Raw genomic sequence first — 13,577 nt, 5'->3', positions numbered from 1 at the left:
CTTACTAGTATAGATAAAGTTGATGAATTTTAGGCAATTTAATAAAATAGTGGAGAGGAGAGAGAGAATTAATGGCATGAGTGCTAATTGTTAGAATTAATGAGGATAAATGAGAAAGAGAGGTGAATTTTTTTTTTTGAAAAATGAGAAAGAGAGGAGATAATTAATGAGGAGAGTTAAAACGTTTTAAAGATGATTGACCACTTCAATTATTTTATTCAATTTTAAAAAACAAAAGAATTAAAAAAATAATAAATGACGTTGGAAAAGAAAAAAACAAAAAGCAAGTTTACTTGACACATTCGATCTTAATATATAGATATAGATGGGATTCGGATGTCACTGGTTTTGATCAGGATCCAATTCATCCAATCACAGCCCTACATTTGACTGCCAAACAAATTGGATCAGAATTATCGACCATAAAAATTTTGTGCTGTTGGCATCCCTGCTTGACCCGATTAGTTATCCTTGTTATGTGAATATTTCATTTATTATTGATTTATTGATATGTTGTGCATCACTTGGGAGACATTCCATGAGATTTATTGGGCGTTTTCCCTGTCCTTAGTCTGTGTTTATGCTACGTGCAAGTAAGAACAGAATTATCAAAAAATTTAAGAAGAGAAAAAGAAAGACCGAGAGAAAGAGAGAGAGAGAAGCAAGAACAAAGAATTTGACGCTTTAAAGTTTTTGAAACTTCTTCCCTGATTCTATACAACTTGTCAATTCCTTTTTTTGTTCTACACTTCTATGCAATAAAGTAATGTATTTTCACCGTTTAATCTTTTCTGAAATAAAATACTTTGAAAATTTGTGAGATCACATGTAATGAAAGATATTGTGACCTGTAACAAACAGATTTGTAATTTTTTTATTAAAGTTTTAATTAAATGCATGCCAGCTTGTAACTTGTAAGCTACTGCTATCCATTTGCTATGGGTTAAAAAAACTATTCATTGCTTGACCATTAATCATTAATTCACGCTATCCATTTTTTCAGTATCATTGTTAGAACCCTTATTTATATTTATATATATATATGATGTTCTTTTAAAAATTAGTCGGGAATGAAAAATATGGGCACCATATAAGTGGCCTTGACCACCAATAATTATCAAAAACAAAATATTTTCGCCCTTTGAGCCAAAATATGGGCACCATTCATTGTTGACGGATCATCTAGAATATGGGCGGGTTCATTCCTAGCGTGCCCCATTTCATCTCTTAATAACGCTTACCCGTGTAAGGAAACGAAACTATTTAAGTGCTTCTATGTTGAATTAGGGATGTGATTAATAAAAAAATTAATTGAAGTTGCATTATTGAAGAAGGGGTTAAACAAAGACTAAGACAGTACGTAGAGAAAAAAACTAAAAAAAGAACATAGATCCAAAGTAGTAAGGAATTGATTTAATTGGGCTTCTGATGGAAGCTATCTTTAGAGATGCTTTAACTGGACGATGACATTGTTGAAAGAAGCAGCAACCGAATCGAATTTCCTAATAATAATTTAGGGACCTGTCTGTCTAGAAAAAAGTGAGGGAACTTTAATCATATGAAACATGTACGGTCATACGAGATAGGGGTGATCATTTCAGCTGGAATGGATGGGAAATTTTCATGTTTGTGCCTACTGCCTAGGTTTTGTGTTTGATCAGGATCCCTATTGGGTTTGTAAATTTTAGAAACTGACTTGGGCTTAAAACTTCAAGCATAGCCCAGCCCAATCCGGTCCATGTATATATAAATATATAATTTTTATATAATGTATATATTATATATAACATATAAAATAAATTTATATATTATGTGTCATTTAATTCAATATATATATATATATATATAAATATAAATAATATTTTATGTATAGAAGACATATGCCCTGAATCAGGCTTGGCCTGACTTGAGTCCATATAGGCTTGGGGCCAGACTTATATTTTAGTCTTGGAACTCAAGCTAGGTTAGGCTTACTTACGCTTAAAACACTTAGGCCCTGTTCGCTTTTTGATAAGCTATTTACTTGAGTAAGCACAATTCTCCAAGTTTTTCTTAGGAAACACGTATCTTGGTAACTGTATTTATTTATGTTCTTTAGGCTGTGGTTGGTTGCAGTGCAAATAAGTTTGCATTAGTATAAATGCATAGGAGTGCAAATGTAAATTCTTGTTTAATTTTGTTTTGAATTTTACTTTATTCTATTTCATGTCCTAATTTACTTTATTTGTACTGCAATCAAACTAAATAAGCTAAAATTTGAAACAAAAATAGGTCAGAATTTACCTTCAAATCATTTGCATTGCCATGGTTTTGCATCAATGCAAATTTATCTGCACTGCAACCAAACATAGCCTTAAGTAAAAAAAAAAGGCAATCACCATTTTAGCCATAAAAATCTATTATTAAAAGCGACATTTTTGTCATAGAAGATGGGATAACCCTGGAAAAATAAATTTTCTCTAGCCCCCACATTAATATGAAAAAATAATATAGGATATTTGGTCAATAGGAACCAAAATCCCAAATCCAAAAAAATAATGGAAAAGTACAGACATGCTTAATGAAGATTTCTAATTCTCACCACAAAACTATGCACATTCAGAAGGTCCAAAAACCACACTCTATACATCCATACTCGCAACATAAATTGGCATCAATTCTAAGCTGGCACCTACCCCAAATGTACTTTGAACCTACAAATTCTGACCCTAGGGTTATCGGTCATTTTCCAAAAAAAAAAAACCGTACCCGAACACAGCCCATAATCAACTAATCACCAAGCCGTTTTAGGCCAGACACGCTCACCTATTCACACCCATGTCTATGTTTATGGTTATAAATAAACAAAGTGAAATTACTATTTTACCCCAATTTATGGTAGCTTGTCATTCCCAAAAATGCTCTCAACAGCAAAGATCGTTGGCCCCCAAAGCCAAACTTTTTCCGAATGGGAGAGTGTAGACTCGTTAAAAGAACAAAAAAAAGAAAAAGTTAGACGTATGGGCGTATGACTTGTATGCTGGGTTAGAACGGTTTTGTTGATACCAGATCCCAACTCTCTGCCTTGCGTAGTTGTGCCTTGTTGTGACGATTCAACACAGGCTTAGTCTTGTTTACGCTTGGCAGGCTTACGTTAGGGACATCACCGTCATTTTCGCCTATAAGATTTTTGGGAGAACTGATGTCATTTTCAAACAGACCACCAAAAGCTTAACGTACTCTTTGAGGAGGGGTGGTCGACTTCCTTGGGTGCCTAACCTTGGCACTCCTAGACCTTCATCCCCTTGCGAGGCGGCCCTGATTAACGGCTAGCATGGCTACCAGGGTTCCTCATGGGCGCACACATGCTCATGGGGATAGTGTTGGACCGGCACTATGCTGCCGACATTCAAGGGAGGCTTGGCATGAGGGCCTCGCTCAAGCATGATCCTTCACCTCGCCAGTCCCTTGCCCAAGCTGATTGACCTATCCCGTTGCCTCTAGCGCACGGGTGTGTTTCGACCCAAGCAGTTGCCTATCATCATGGCACATAGGTGCCTGTCATCATCGGCATACAGGAGATCCTTCACATCGGTGCCAAGTCACCTTCCCGGCGCATGGTCGCCTTACATTATGATTGTCCCCCTTTAGCACGTAAGCGGCGCCTCTCATGGACCGGTTTGAGCTAGGAGAGTGCCCCTGCCATTGGACTTAAGGTCATGATCGAGTGCTACTGACTTTGATAGAACCATCTCATCGGGGCAACTCCTAGGCTCTAAGCGTATAAAGACTTATCGTGGCCTACCTTGGCTCTAAGTGTATAACTACTCCCGTGACATTGTGGCGGAGAATCGTAGGAAAATATGTTAAAAACAGGATGAGCATTGACGCCATCATCATCCTCTGCCGTGCAAGCCAACCTTTTACCTGCCAGAAGACAAGTCCATCGTCCACTACGAACCCAAAGAAAATTAGAAAAAGATATAAACCCATAGTTACCAGTTCGACGACGGTTTCAGAGAGGGAGAGAGAGAAGCTGACAGATAAAAGAGTTACACAAGTAGAGAACCGTTAAAAGTTGTAGCAGTTTATTGTATAGAATTATAGATAGATAGATAGACAGATAGACAGAGAGCGAGATTGAGAAGGGGAGAGCCCAAAAAGAAAGAGGGAGTTGGTGCTTCCTCGTCCTCGTGTGGTCGTGCCTGACTCATGGTGAGAGAGGTGGAGAAGCGGGGAATGCGACTTGGTAAGTACGAGCTTGGGCGGACTCTCGGCGAGGGGAATTTCGGCAAAGTCAAGTTCGCTCGGAATCTTGAAACCGGCCAAGCAGTTGCTGTTAAGATATTGGAGAAAAAGAGGATCCTTGACCTCAAAATCACCGACCAGGTTTGTTACTCCATGCTTTAATCATTTCCTGTTTTCTTATTACAATTATATCTCAACTCCTTCATTACTTGTTGGGTTTTAGTATTAATTTCCTTCTCTTCTTTCCTCCCTCCATTTGTTTTGTTTTTTGATTTCTTTTTCTTACTGTTCTAAATTTCTGTTTTTCTTCTTTCCCCGCCTCTGGTTTTGTTCTAATATTCTGTTTTTCTTCCCCTTTAAAATTGATTGTCTCGTCAACTGTTCTTCCCCTTACTTGTTGGGTTTTTTGTTTTTTTTTTTTTTTTTCTTTTGTATTTTTTATTTTTCCGTGGCTTTCGATGGAAGACTTGGGGCCTAATTTTATATCTTGTGAGCTTTATGCCTTGTCTTTTCTGATTTCTTATTAGTTTTCTATTTCTCTTTGTTTTTTCTAATGGCAGCATTCTGTCTTCGTTTTTTTCTTATCTCTCGCTCTTAATATCTAAGCAACAATCTAAAGAAACGATTTTGAAAATTGGTGGATGTTGCAGATAAGGAGAGAAATCAGCACTTTGAAGCTCCTGAAACATCCAAACGTGGTTAGATTGCACGAGGTATGTACTCAAAACTAGCTACCTCTCTCTCTCTCTCCAATGTCCGGGTTTATTCCGAGTATCTCATTCTCATGGTGTATTTGCTATTTGGGATGGAAAGGCCTAAATTTCTGGATTACTGGGAGCCAGAATTCCCAAAAGAAATGTTGTTCCTGAGCTGAGTGGTGGCACCGCCAGTTCAGGCTCCAGAATCCAGATTTCCTTTCCGAGGCAACGCCTTTTCTAGCCAGTAACCACGTGGATGACGTAGTTGCCAGTTCTGACCGTACGTCTACTAGGGAAAATAACCTCTGAACTGGACAAATAATTACACTACAGGGGAATGGGTCATGGGTGGTTGGTTATCCAATATCCACAACATAAAGCCTCTCTATCCCGTCGCTTAAAAACTTGGGATTTTTGGGCTATATAGTAGCGTGTCGAGGCAGTATTCATCCTACAGGCTATAAGTCATGGGTGAAAACACCTCAGCCCCTTATTGATGAGAGCTGGGGTCATAAAGTGGCACGCATTCGTGTGGTGGGAAATAAGTCTCCGATCGTTCGGCTTCGGTCGAGCAGCCTTTACATTACAGCCTTGCATTGAGAATATTTCCCCTCCGTAAGTACTTTTATTTGATGGGAGATATTCCGAATGCAAGGTTGCCCTGACGGAAGCCTTCAGTCATAGAATGACAGTCCTCCCACAGTCCAGCATTTGCCTAAACCCGGTCAAATACAAACAAAAATATGGTGACGGATAAGACGCGGCGATGTTGTGATTTGTGAAAAATCTGTGTCTGGTGCCGGTAGGCTGTGGTCCTGTGGAAGACCCAGAACCCCTGGCTCCCCCACTCTCCAACTCTTCAGTCCCCATGCAATTAATAACATCTCAGTTTTGCGTTTGCATGTGCGTATTCATTTTGGTGAGACCCCACCCTCCCCAGTCCCCATTACCCACCACCACCACTACGGTTCAAGGTTGTACAGGGTTATTCCGTCTCCGCTTCGGATTCCTTTCCTTCCTGCCAGGTGCCCATCTTGGGGATAAGGGATAGCAGGCCCACGGAAGTCGGACCAACAATAATGAAGAGGGGACCGATCACCAATTCACCTTTCCTCAATCTATTGTGTTGCATAATTGCAAAAGTTGGGGCCTGGCCGCTCAAGGCTCACATCATTGATTGGGTAGGGGCCCAGGGCACTAGCCCCCAACCCCAAGGGGGTCACCGATCATCGGTGCAGGCTTGCGGTCAGGTGGGTGGAACCGTGGAGTGGGAAGTCCACCGACCAACTCGGGGTGTGGACATTGGACAGCTTATTTTGATCTAGCCATCATAATGGACGAGATGGACAAGATCCAGATATAATGACGTGGAGTGGACATGAGATGAGATGAGACACTGCTCCATCACAGTCAGGGATACCATACCTGAAACTGCTTCCATTAGAAAGTAATTGAATGTCTCTCTTTATCCAGGGACCGAGAATTGGAATAAAAAATGCTTGGGAAGAAGAAGTCAGGAGGAAGAATCACGTCCTTTCTAGTTTCTATTCAGATTCATGTTTCCTGTCGATTTCTTAGTCCAGGATTCGTGTTGATATGGGTTTGTTTGTATCATTGTATGAAGCTTTTAATTTTTGGTATAAGTATGAAGCTTTTAATTGTCAGCTACCGAACCTAACACTAAGTCAAAACTCACAAACCCTCCTCTAACTGGTCTTGTTGTGACCGGTAGTGCAAGACCAAGCCAACACCAGGGAACTTGTATTTTTCCAATGGCTAAGAAACTTTTTATTTCAACAAAATTTGGTAAATTTTTCATTTTTTCTGGGGTGTGATTCAAGATTTCCCCCAATAAATCAAACACATTTTGGATGAATGAAAACTTTCCTGATGGACCCATTACTAGAAATCACTTTAGCAGGCTGCTAGCTACATTATCATAGTGTGGAATCTCTTCCTTCTTTCTTGAAGTAAATTGCAAAGTACCTCAAACTGAAGCTGGAACACATTGAACTAGGCTTGCTGGTAGTTCATTTTCTTTTTTCAAAATATAACTCTGTTCTGGAGCAAAAATCAACTTACTTTTATACTGTGCTTGAACAAAATCAAACTCTCTTGGATAAAAAATCCCATTCTCTGCACCTTTGGTATCATTCCTTTGTCTTCCCAATTGTTTTGATATTTGAATGAATAAGCATACTGTCTCAGAATAACGAGTTAAATGCTTTTGATTATTTTTTTTCCTTAATTGATATTTTGATATATGTGAATGTAATATCCTGATACTTCAAATGCAGGTTTTAGGAAGCAAAACCAAAATATACATGACCCTTGAATATGTCAATGGCGGCGAATTATTTGACAGAATAGTAAGCAGCATCTATATATCTTCCCTAGTTGATCAACTTTTGATTGCACATCTTATTTTACTTCTCTTATTGCTTCGACATTCATGTATTTTTAAAATGCCCTTATTTATTTCTGTCTAAATCTTATAGTATTTGACAATGTGAAGAGTCTCATGTAGGCATCAAAAGGTAGGCTCTCAGAATCTGAAGGACGAAAACTATTTCAGCAATTAATTGATGGTGTAAGCTACTGCCATGACAAAGGTGTATTCCATAGGGATCTGAAGGTATATCTCTCTCACTGGTAGTTTGGCGTTGTTAATTTGCATAACCATTGATTCCAAAGACAAATTGTCATGGGTAACTCTGAGTCACTTAGGAAAAGCAAAATAATTTAGTTGGACCTACCTGGTTGACATTCGTGCAACTTATCCTGTTAACTTTATCTCTGTTAATTTCTTCTCATCCTCATACTATGTATTGTTGTAATTGCAGCCAGAAAATGTTCTTGTTGATGCTAAAGGAAATGTAAAGATATCTGATTTTGGCCTCAGTGCTCTACCTCAACATTTTAGGGTATGGTGTCTATAAATCCAGTCCTTGGCATGTACAAGTTTATATTTACACTTGAAGCGAATCAATTACCCATTCTTCTATTTGTTATTGAAATATCAGGATGATGGTCTGCTACACACAACATGTGGAAGTCCTAACTATGTTGCTCCCGAGGTGATCATGAATTTCAGTTCTTTGTCAATTCTGACCTGTACATTATCTGAGATGAGTTTGCTAGTCCTAGCTAATTTGCATTTTGTTAATCTGCCTGTAGATTCTTGCAAATAGAGGGTACAATGGTGCCACATCTGATCTTTGGTCTTGTGGTGTTATCTTATACGTAATTCTTACGGGTTATCTCCCTTTTGATGATCGAAATCTTGCAGTTCTTTACCAGAAGGTATGAATAATTACCTTTTGTTTTGACTCCATCAGTGTCCTTCCACTGAAAACCATATTTCGAGTTTCATATTGATCTTTGTCCAGACTTTGACACTTATCCTCTTCATGAATCAGATATTCAAGGGAGTTGTCCAGATACCCAAATGGCTCTCAGAAGGTGCGAAGAACTTGATAAAGAGGATACTTGATCCCAATCCAAATACTAGAATTACTATGGCTAAGATCAAATTAGATGAGTGGTTCCAGCAAGATTATACTCCTGCAAACCCTGATGACGAAGAAGAGATCTACGTAGATAATAAAGCCTTCTCACTACATGAGCCGGTATGAAAACAGAGCTCTTCTGTGGTTCAATCTTAAGTTTTTTCTCCATTTTTATGGTTAGCTGAAATTAATCCAATACCTGATGAAGATGTCGGAGGTAGAGAGAGATCCCGGTTCGCCCACTCTAATCAATGCTTTTCAGTTAATTGGAATGTCATCATGCCTGGATCTCTCTGGCTTCTTTGAGACAGAGGTAACTCCAGCTTCTGACTTACTTCTGTTACTCTGATTTTTTTCCATCATCATGAGCATGTCAAACCAATGTATCAACCTGCAGAGCTTCATGAGAGACAATATTCTAATAAAAATTTGGAAAGATAACTTTTGTGTAATATTTTATTTCCCTTTTTAACTTAGTAAACCTTAACTCAGATAGAAAATTCGATTAAACCTTCAAGCTTCTAAATCCTATTAAAATAAATGGGTTCTTCCTTGCAGGATTAAAGGAAAAATTACTTAGTACCCACCAAAAAATGGAAAAAAAAATAGAAATGCTTAATGTCTGGATATTTATGTATTTCAATATGGGAATGAATTTGCTGGTTGTTTAGCCCTCTTCTAACCCTCCATTCATGCAAAAGATTGTCGTTAGAGACATTTCTACATGTTCAATGTAGATCCACTTTATTGATGGGTGTGTTGTTTGGGAAATGCTCCAATATAAGGTTGGGTATAGGGCGGATAAGGAATATGGGGGATTGAACATGTGCCTAATCCAATGGGGCTCCCTATCTGATGTGCAGTGTATGTCAGCCACAGGATCCCTCCACATGGCAGAAATGGGTGGGATTCTGTAATAGGAAATCTTTCCCCCTTACATTATTGAATTCCTGACTGGTAATAAGAAACTTGATAATAAATCTCTTTGTTCCATTACCTGCAGGAGGTGTCTGAGAGAAAGATCAGATTTGCGTCCAACCACTCACCCAAGGAATTACTCGAGAGGATCGAGAGTATTGTCACAGAGATGGGATTCTGGGTTCAGAAAAGAAATGGAAAGGTCAGTACACTCATCATAGGTTAGTCATAATTTTGTTACTTCAAAATATTTCTTTCTTGGGCTCTGATTGATTGCCCAAGTGGGCTATTTTTCCCCAATGGATCTCCTAGAAAGGAGCCACTTAATTAGCATTTCTGCATGAGATGTGTGAATATCAAAGTAGAAAATATGATTATGAAGTACTTAATGCAAATGTTCCCAAGTGGATGAGAATTTTAACTAAATTTCTATTTCTCCTTCCTCTGTATCTATATTGCAGCTGAAGGTAATGCAAGAGCACAATGGACAGAAGAGACCTGGAAGCCTTTCAGTCACTGCAGAGGTATGCCATTTTGACAAACTTAAACAGTATGTTTGGGGAAAATCTGAACATAGTCCTACATCATAACCCTTGAAATAATTTCAGAAGCCTGTTGATTAATTGGTTCAGTTGCTTTATCAACAATTCGGTAGGTCCTAGCAAACCTTCTACTACTAAAAATTATGAAAACTGTGCAGGTTTTTGAGATAAGTTCATCTCTATATGTGGTGGAGCTGAGAAAATCATATGGAGATTCTACATTGTATAGACAGGTAGTCCATCTCTTTCTTTCTTTTCTCATTATTACTTTCATGAATTTTAAATTAAAACTAAGAATAATTTAAATTGATGGCTCACCATATGTCCTTCAGAACTGGTAGGATCCAAAAACCTGGGACCATCATTTCATATTGAATGGAGAATACTAAGTGACAAATAGGAAACTATATTGAATTTCATGTGGCACTATAGATCTATTCCTGTGTATATTATTGGACCATTACCCTTAGGCTCAGTTTGGAAAGCGTACAAATGCAAATATGTACACTGCAAATACATACAATATAATACGAAATACCCGGTTTTGCACTCTACATATTTGTATTTGTACTCTTTCCAAACTGAGCATTAGGAACCATTTAATGGAAATCAGACAAGTTTTTTATTTTCCATGTTTTGATTTGTCAAGTATGATGTTTGTGGGTGCAGTTGTGTACAAAGCTATCTAATGACCTGGGCGTCTCCTGAAGCCAAGAGCTTTTGACAGCACAGGTGTGAATCTGGGAATTAGGTCAAGCAGAACCACTGGATAGGAACATTCGGCAGCTGCAATTTAATTTTTTGTTACATTTACAACTGAAATAAGTATTTAGCATTTATCCTGAAGCCAAGAGCTTTTGACAGCACAGGTGTGAATCTGGGAATTAGGTCAAGCAGAACCACTGGATAGGAACATTCGGCAGCTGCAATTTAATTTTTTGTTACATTTACAACTGAAATAAGTATTTAGCATTTATTGTAAATAAATAAATATTTTATATACATCATATATTATATAGAACACCCCCTCGATTTTCTAGAGGGTATGTAACAGTCACAGAGTTTCAATATGCAAAATTTGTTTTGATGATGAGATTTGTAGAAATGCCTTATTTTGCTGATGTCCTATGCAGCTCTTGCTTTTGTTTTCAAAAACAAAGCCAACCATGTTGTCAAACACCCCCTACGGCTTGGTAATTGGGGAAGAATTGGGACTTGGAAGTTGGAACAGGCAGAAAGAGTGGCAGCCATCAACAAAACCAGTCTTCCTAAATTTCTCAGCCCAACCCTTTCAGGCTATATTTGGTGAATAAGAGATTGTTAAAAGAAGTACTTGTTGCACAAGTACTTTTTAGAAGTGCTTTTAACAACCACTTAAGGTTGTTTGGTGACTCATTTTCCAAATTACTTATTGTGTTTTTTAAACACTTATTGGATGGGAATGTTTGGTAAGCTACTTTCCCACAAGTGTTTATGTTAGCATAAATGCTACTTTTAGCCCTCACTTCACTCGTACATATAAATAATGATTTTCATATAATATAATATACATTTCAATGAAAAATCGCTACATCACAACATCATGATACATGAGAGCCCATGTGAGCCCACACATAGAGTTCCACATGGATAATAATATTATTATTATTAATTATAATAACAATAATAATAAATAATAAATACTTCCAAAAGCACTTTTAAGGATCAATTTTCACAAAGTACTTCTAGAAAGCACTTTCAATGACCAGTTTTTACAAAGTACTTTCATGAAGTATTCTTAAGGAGCAATTTTTACAAATTACTTCTGAAAAGCATTTTCAAGGCGTAGTTTTCACAAAGTACTTCTAAAAAGTGCTTTTAAGGTACAGTTTTCATAAAATAGGATAATTTATTATACAAATTAATAATAATGCAATAATTGAAAATTCCGATTATTCAAGAAAATAAAAAAACACCACCAGTATCAAATTTAAAAATAAATAAATAAGATGACTAAATTCAGATTATTCAAAAGAAAAAAAAAAATTGGGTCATTCAAAAAAATATTAAAAACATCACTAACAAAAATTCATGAAAAAATACAATGTGAAACTAACATCACCAAATAATATTTACTAATAATGTTTCACCATTACATTTAACAAATAAAAATTGCAATGTGAACTTAATAAATATTCATAAAAACTCATGAAAAAATGCAATCACAATTTTGAAAAAAAAAATCAAACATTTAACTAATTATTAATCACAACAACATATATAAAACATAACAAATATTAATATCAAATAAAGAAAAAAAATGCAATTACAATTCATGAATACATGTAAACATTTAATGAAATATTAATCAGAATTTAAAAAATAAAACATCACAAATATCCACACATCAAAATGCAATGTGAATTCAACATCACCAAATATTCATCCAACTTCATTAATTTTTTTGCATCATTTTCAACAAAAAAAAGCCAAAAAATCCTATTTATGCATAGGAATAGTCAAAATATGCCATTTTTCCAATTAAATTCAATATTGTGACCTCTGAGGACCCCTATGCAAATCCTGGGAAAAGTGGGGAAGTTCTAGGGCTAAAATGCAGCTTTTGGGAAGTTGGTGTGAATTCCAGCTGAGAGATGGGGTGTTTTGTGAAAAACTGAGCACAGGAGGGCGCCTCCTATCTGCTAAACCCAGAATGGCGCCCCTCCTACTATATTAGCATACTCCCCTCTCCTTAGCAAACCTTAGGGCGCCTCCCCACTCGTTGTTTTCACCTATAACCGCCCCTAACTGCTAAATCGTCACCTTCCATTCCTTTTAATCTCCACCCTCCATTCTAGGGCGCTCTCTCTTTAGCATTCTAATCTTAGGGTGCCACCTAATTTCTAATCCCCACCATTCAGCCTTTAGCCACTAGATCTCAGCCCTCTATTTCACTCTCTATCTCAACCATTCACTCTAGGGTGCCACCCACTCCTTTTAATCTCCACCTTTTAGCCTTAGGTGCTTAAATCTCCACCATCCAATCTTAGGAGCCCAAATCTCAGCCATACGTAATATTGGGCGCCCTCTCCTTCTCTTCTCAGCCTTAGGATCACCTTGGAACAATCCTAACCCTCCATTCTCAACCCTATGGCACCCATATTTTTGTAAAAAACCCAACCGCCGCCCCCCTCTTTCTCTCCAATACCAGTTATGACCACCCTTCTCTATTAAAAGGACCCCAATGGCCCTAAAGAAGGGGTTGGTCAATTCACCCAATTCAAGTTTAAGGTTTCTTGAGGAGTTCAAGGGTTGTAGAAGGGAAGGACGTCCAGATCTTGTCAGGAGGGGTTCCTGCAATCAGTTAAGCAAATCTGCAACTACCGCCACTGGATTTGATCATCCATTCATTTCGTTTTCTTTATTTTATTTTATGTTATTTTTATTTATGTTGGTCAATTCACCTAGTTCACAAGGCTAAGGTTTCTTGAGGAGTTCAAGGGTTGTAGAAGGGAAGGGCGTCCATATCTTGTTAGGAGGGGTTATTGCAAGCAGTCCAGCCAATCTGCAACTACCGCCTTTGGATTTGATTAGCCATCCTTTTCATTTTCTTTATTTTCTTTTATGTTATTCTTATTTCAGCAATCTGTTAGATTTAATTTATGTTCGTTTGTGTATTTTGCATATCTAAATTCGTCTGTTTC

At 37.5% G+C, this 13,577-nt stretch overlaps 1 protein-coding gene across 2 annotated transcripts; it reads left to right on the top strand.

Annotated features, from left to right (window-relative positions):
- Positions 1–3,819: 3,819 nt before the first annotated feature.
- LOC104607154 (CBL-interacting serine/threonine-protein kinase 1-like) lies at positions 3,820–10,999 on the top strand. Of its 2 annotated transcripts, XM_010272695.3 has the most exons (13): positions 3,820–4,368; positions 4,878–4,940; positions 7,223–7,294; positions 7,453–7,560; positions 7,769–7,849; positions 7,949–8,002; positions 8,103–8,228; positions 8,345–8,554; positions 8,643–8,747; positions 9,438–9,554; positions 9,814–9,876; positions 10,053–10,127; positions 10,564–10,999. In XM_010272695.3, exons 1-13 carry the CDS (start codon positions 4,192–4,194, stop codon positions 10,600–10,602), a joined length of 1,290 nt encoding a protein of 429 aa, XP_010270997.1. In that variant the 5' UTR covers positions 3,820–4,191; the 3' UTR covers positions 10,603–10,999. The 2 variants fall into 2 exon arrangements, with proteins under 2 accessions (XP_010270997.1, XP_010271000.1); XM_010272698.3 differs by lacking the exon at positions 8,643–8,747 and having other exon boundaries at positions 3,833–4,368.
- The last annotated feature ends 2,578 nt before the right edge of the window (positions 11,000–13,577 follow it).

This window comes from Nelumbo nucifera, chromosome 3 (assembly GCF_055504915.1).
Source record: "Nelumbo nucifera cultivar China Antique chromosome 3, China Antique-T2T, whole genome shotgun sequence".
Classification (NCBI taxonomy): Eukaryota; Viridiplantae; Streptophyta; class Magnoliopsida; order Proteales; family Nelumbonaceae; genus Nelumbo; species Nelumbo nucifera.
The sequence above is the reverse complement of the archived record's forward strand: the minus strand, read 5'-3'. Positions and strand labels throughout refer to the sequence as shown.

What these genes read in the sequence shown, in the direction of transcription:
- LOC104607154 (XM_010272695.3), top strand. Translation starts at nt 4,192, where the DNA reads ATGGTGAGAGAGGTGGAGAAGCGGGGAATGCGACTTGGTAAGTACGAG. An exon ending in CTAACTATGTTGCTCCCGAG is followed by an intron (nt 8,003 to 8,102) that starts GTGATCATGAAT and finishes ATCTGCCTGTAG; the next exon opens with ATTCTTGCAAATAGAGGGTA. An exon ending in TTCAGAAAAGAAATGGAAAG is followed by an intron (nt 9,555 to 9,813) that starts GTCAGTACACTC and finishes TCTATATTGCAG; the next exon opens with CTGAAGGTAATGCAAGAGCA.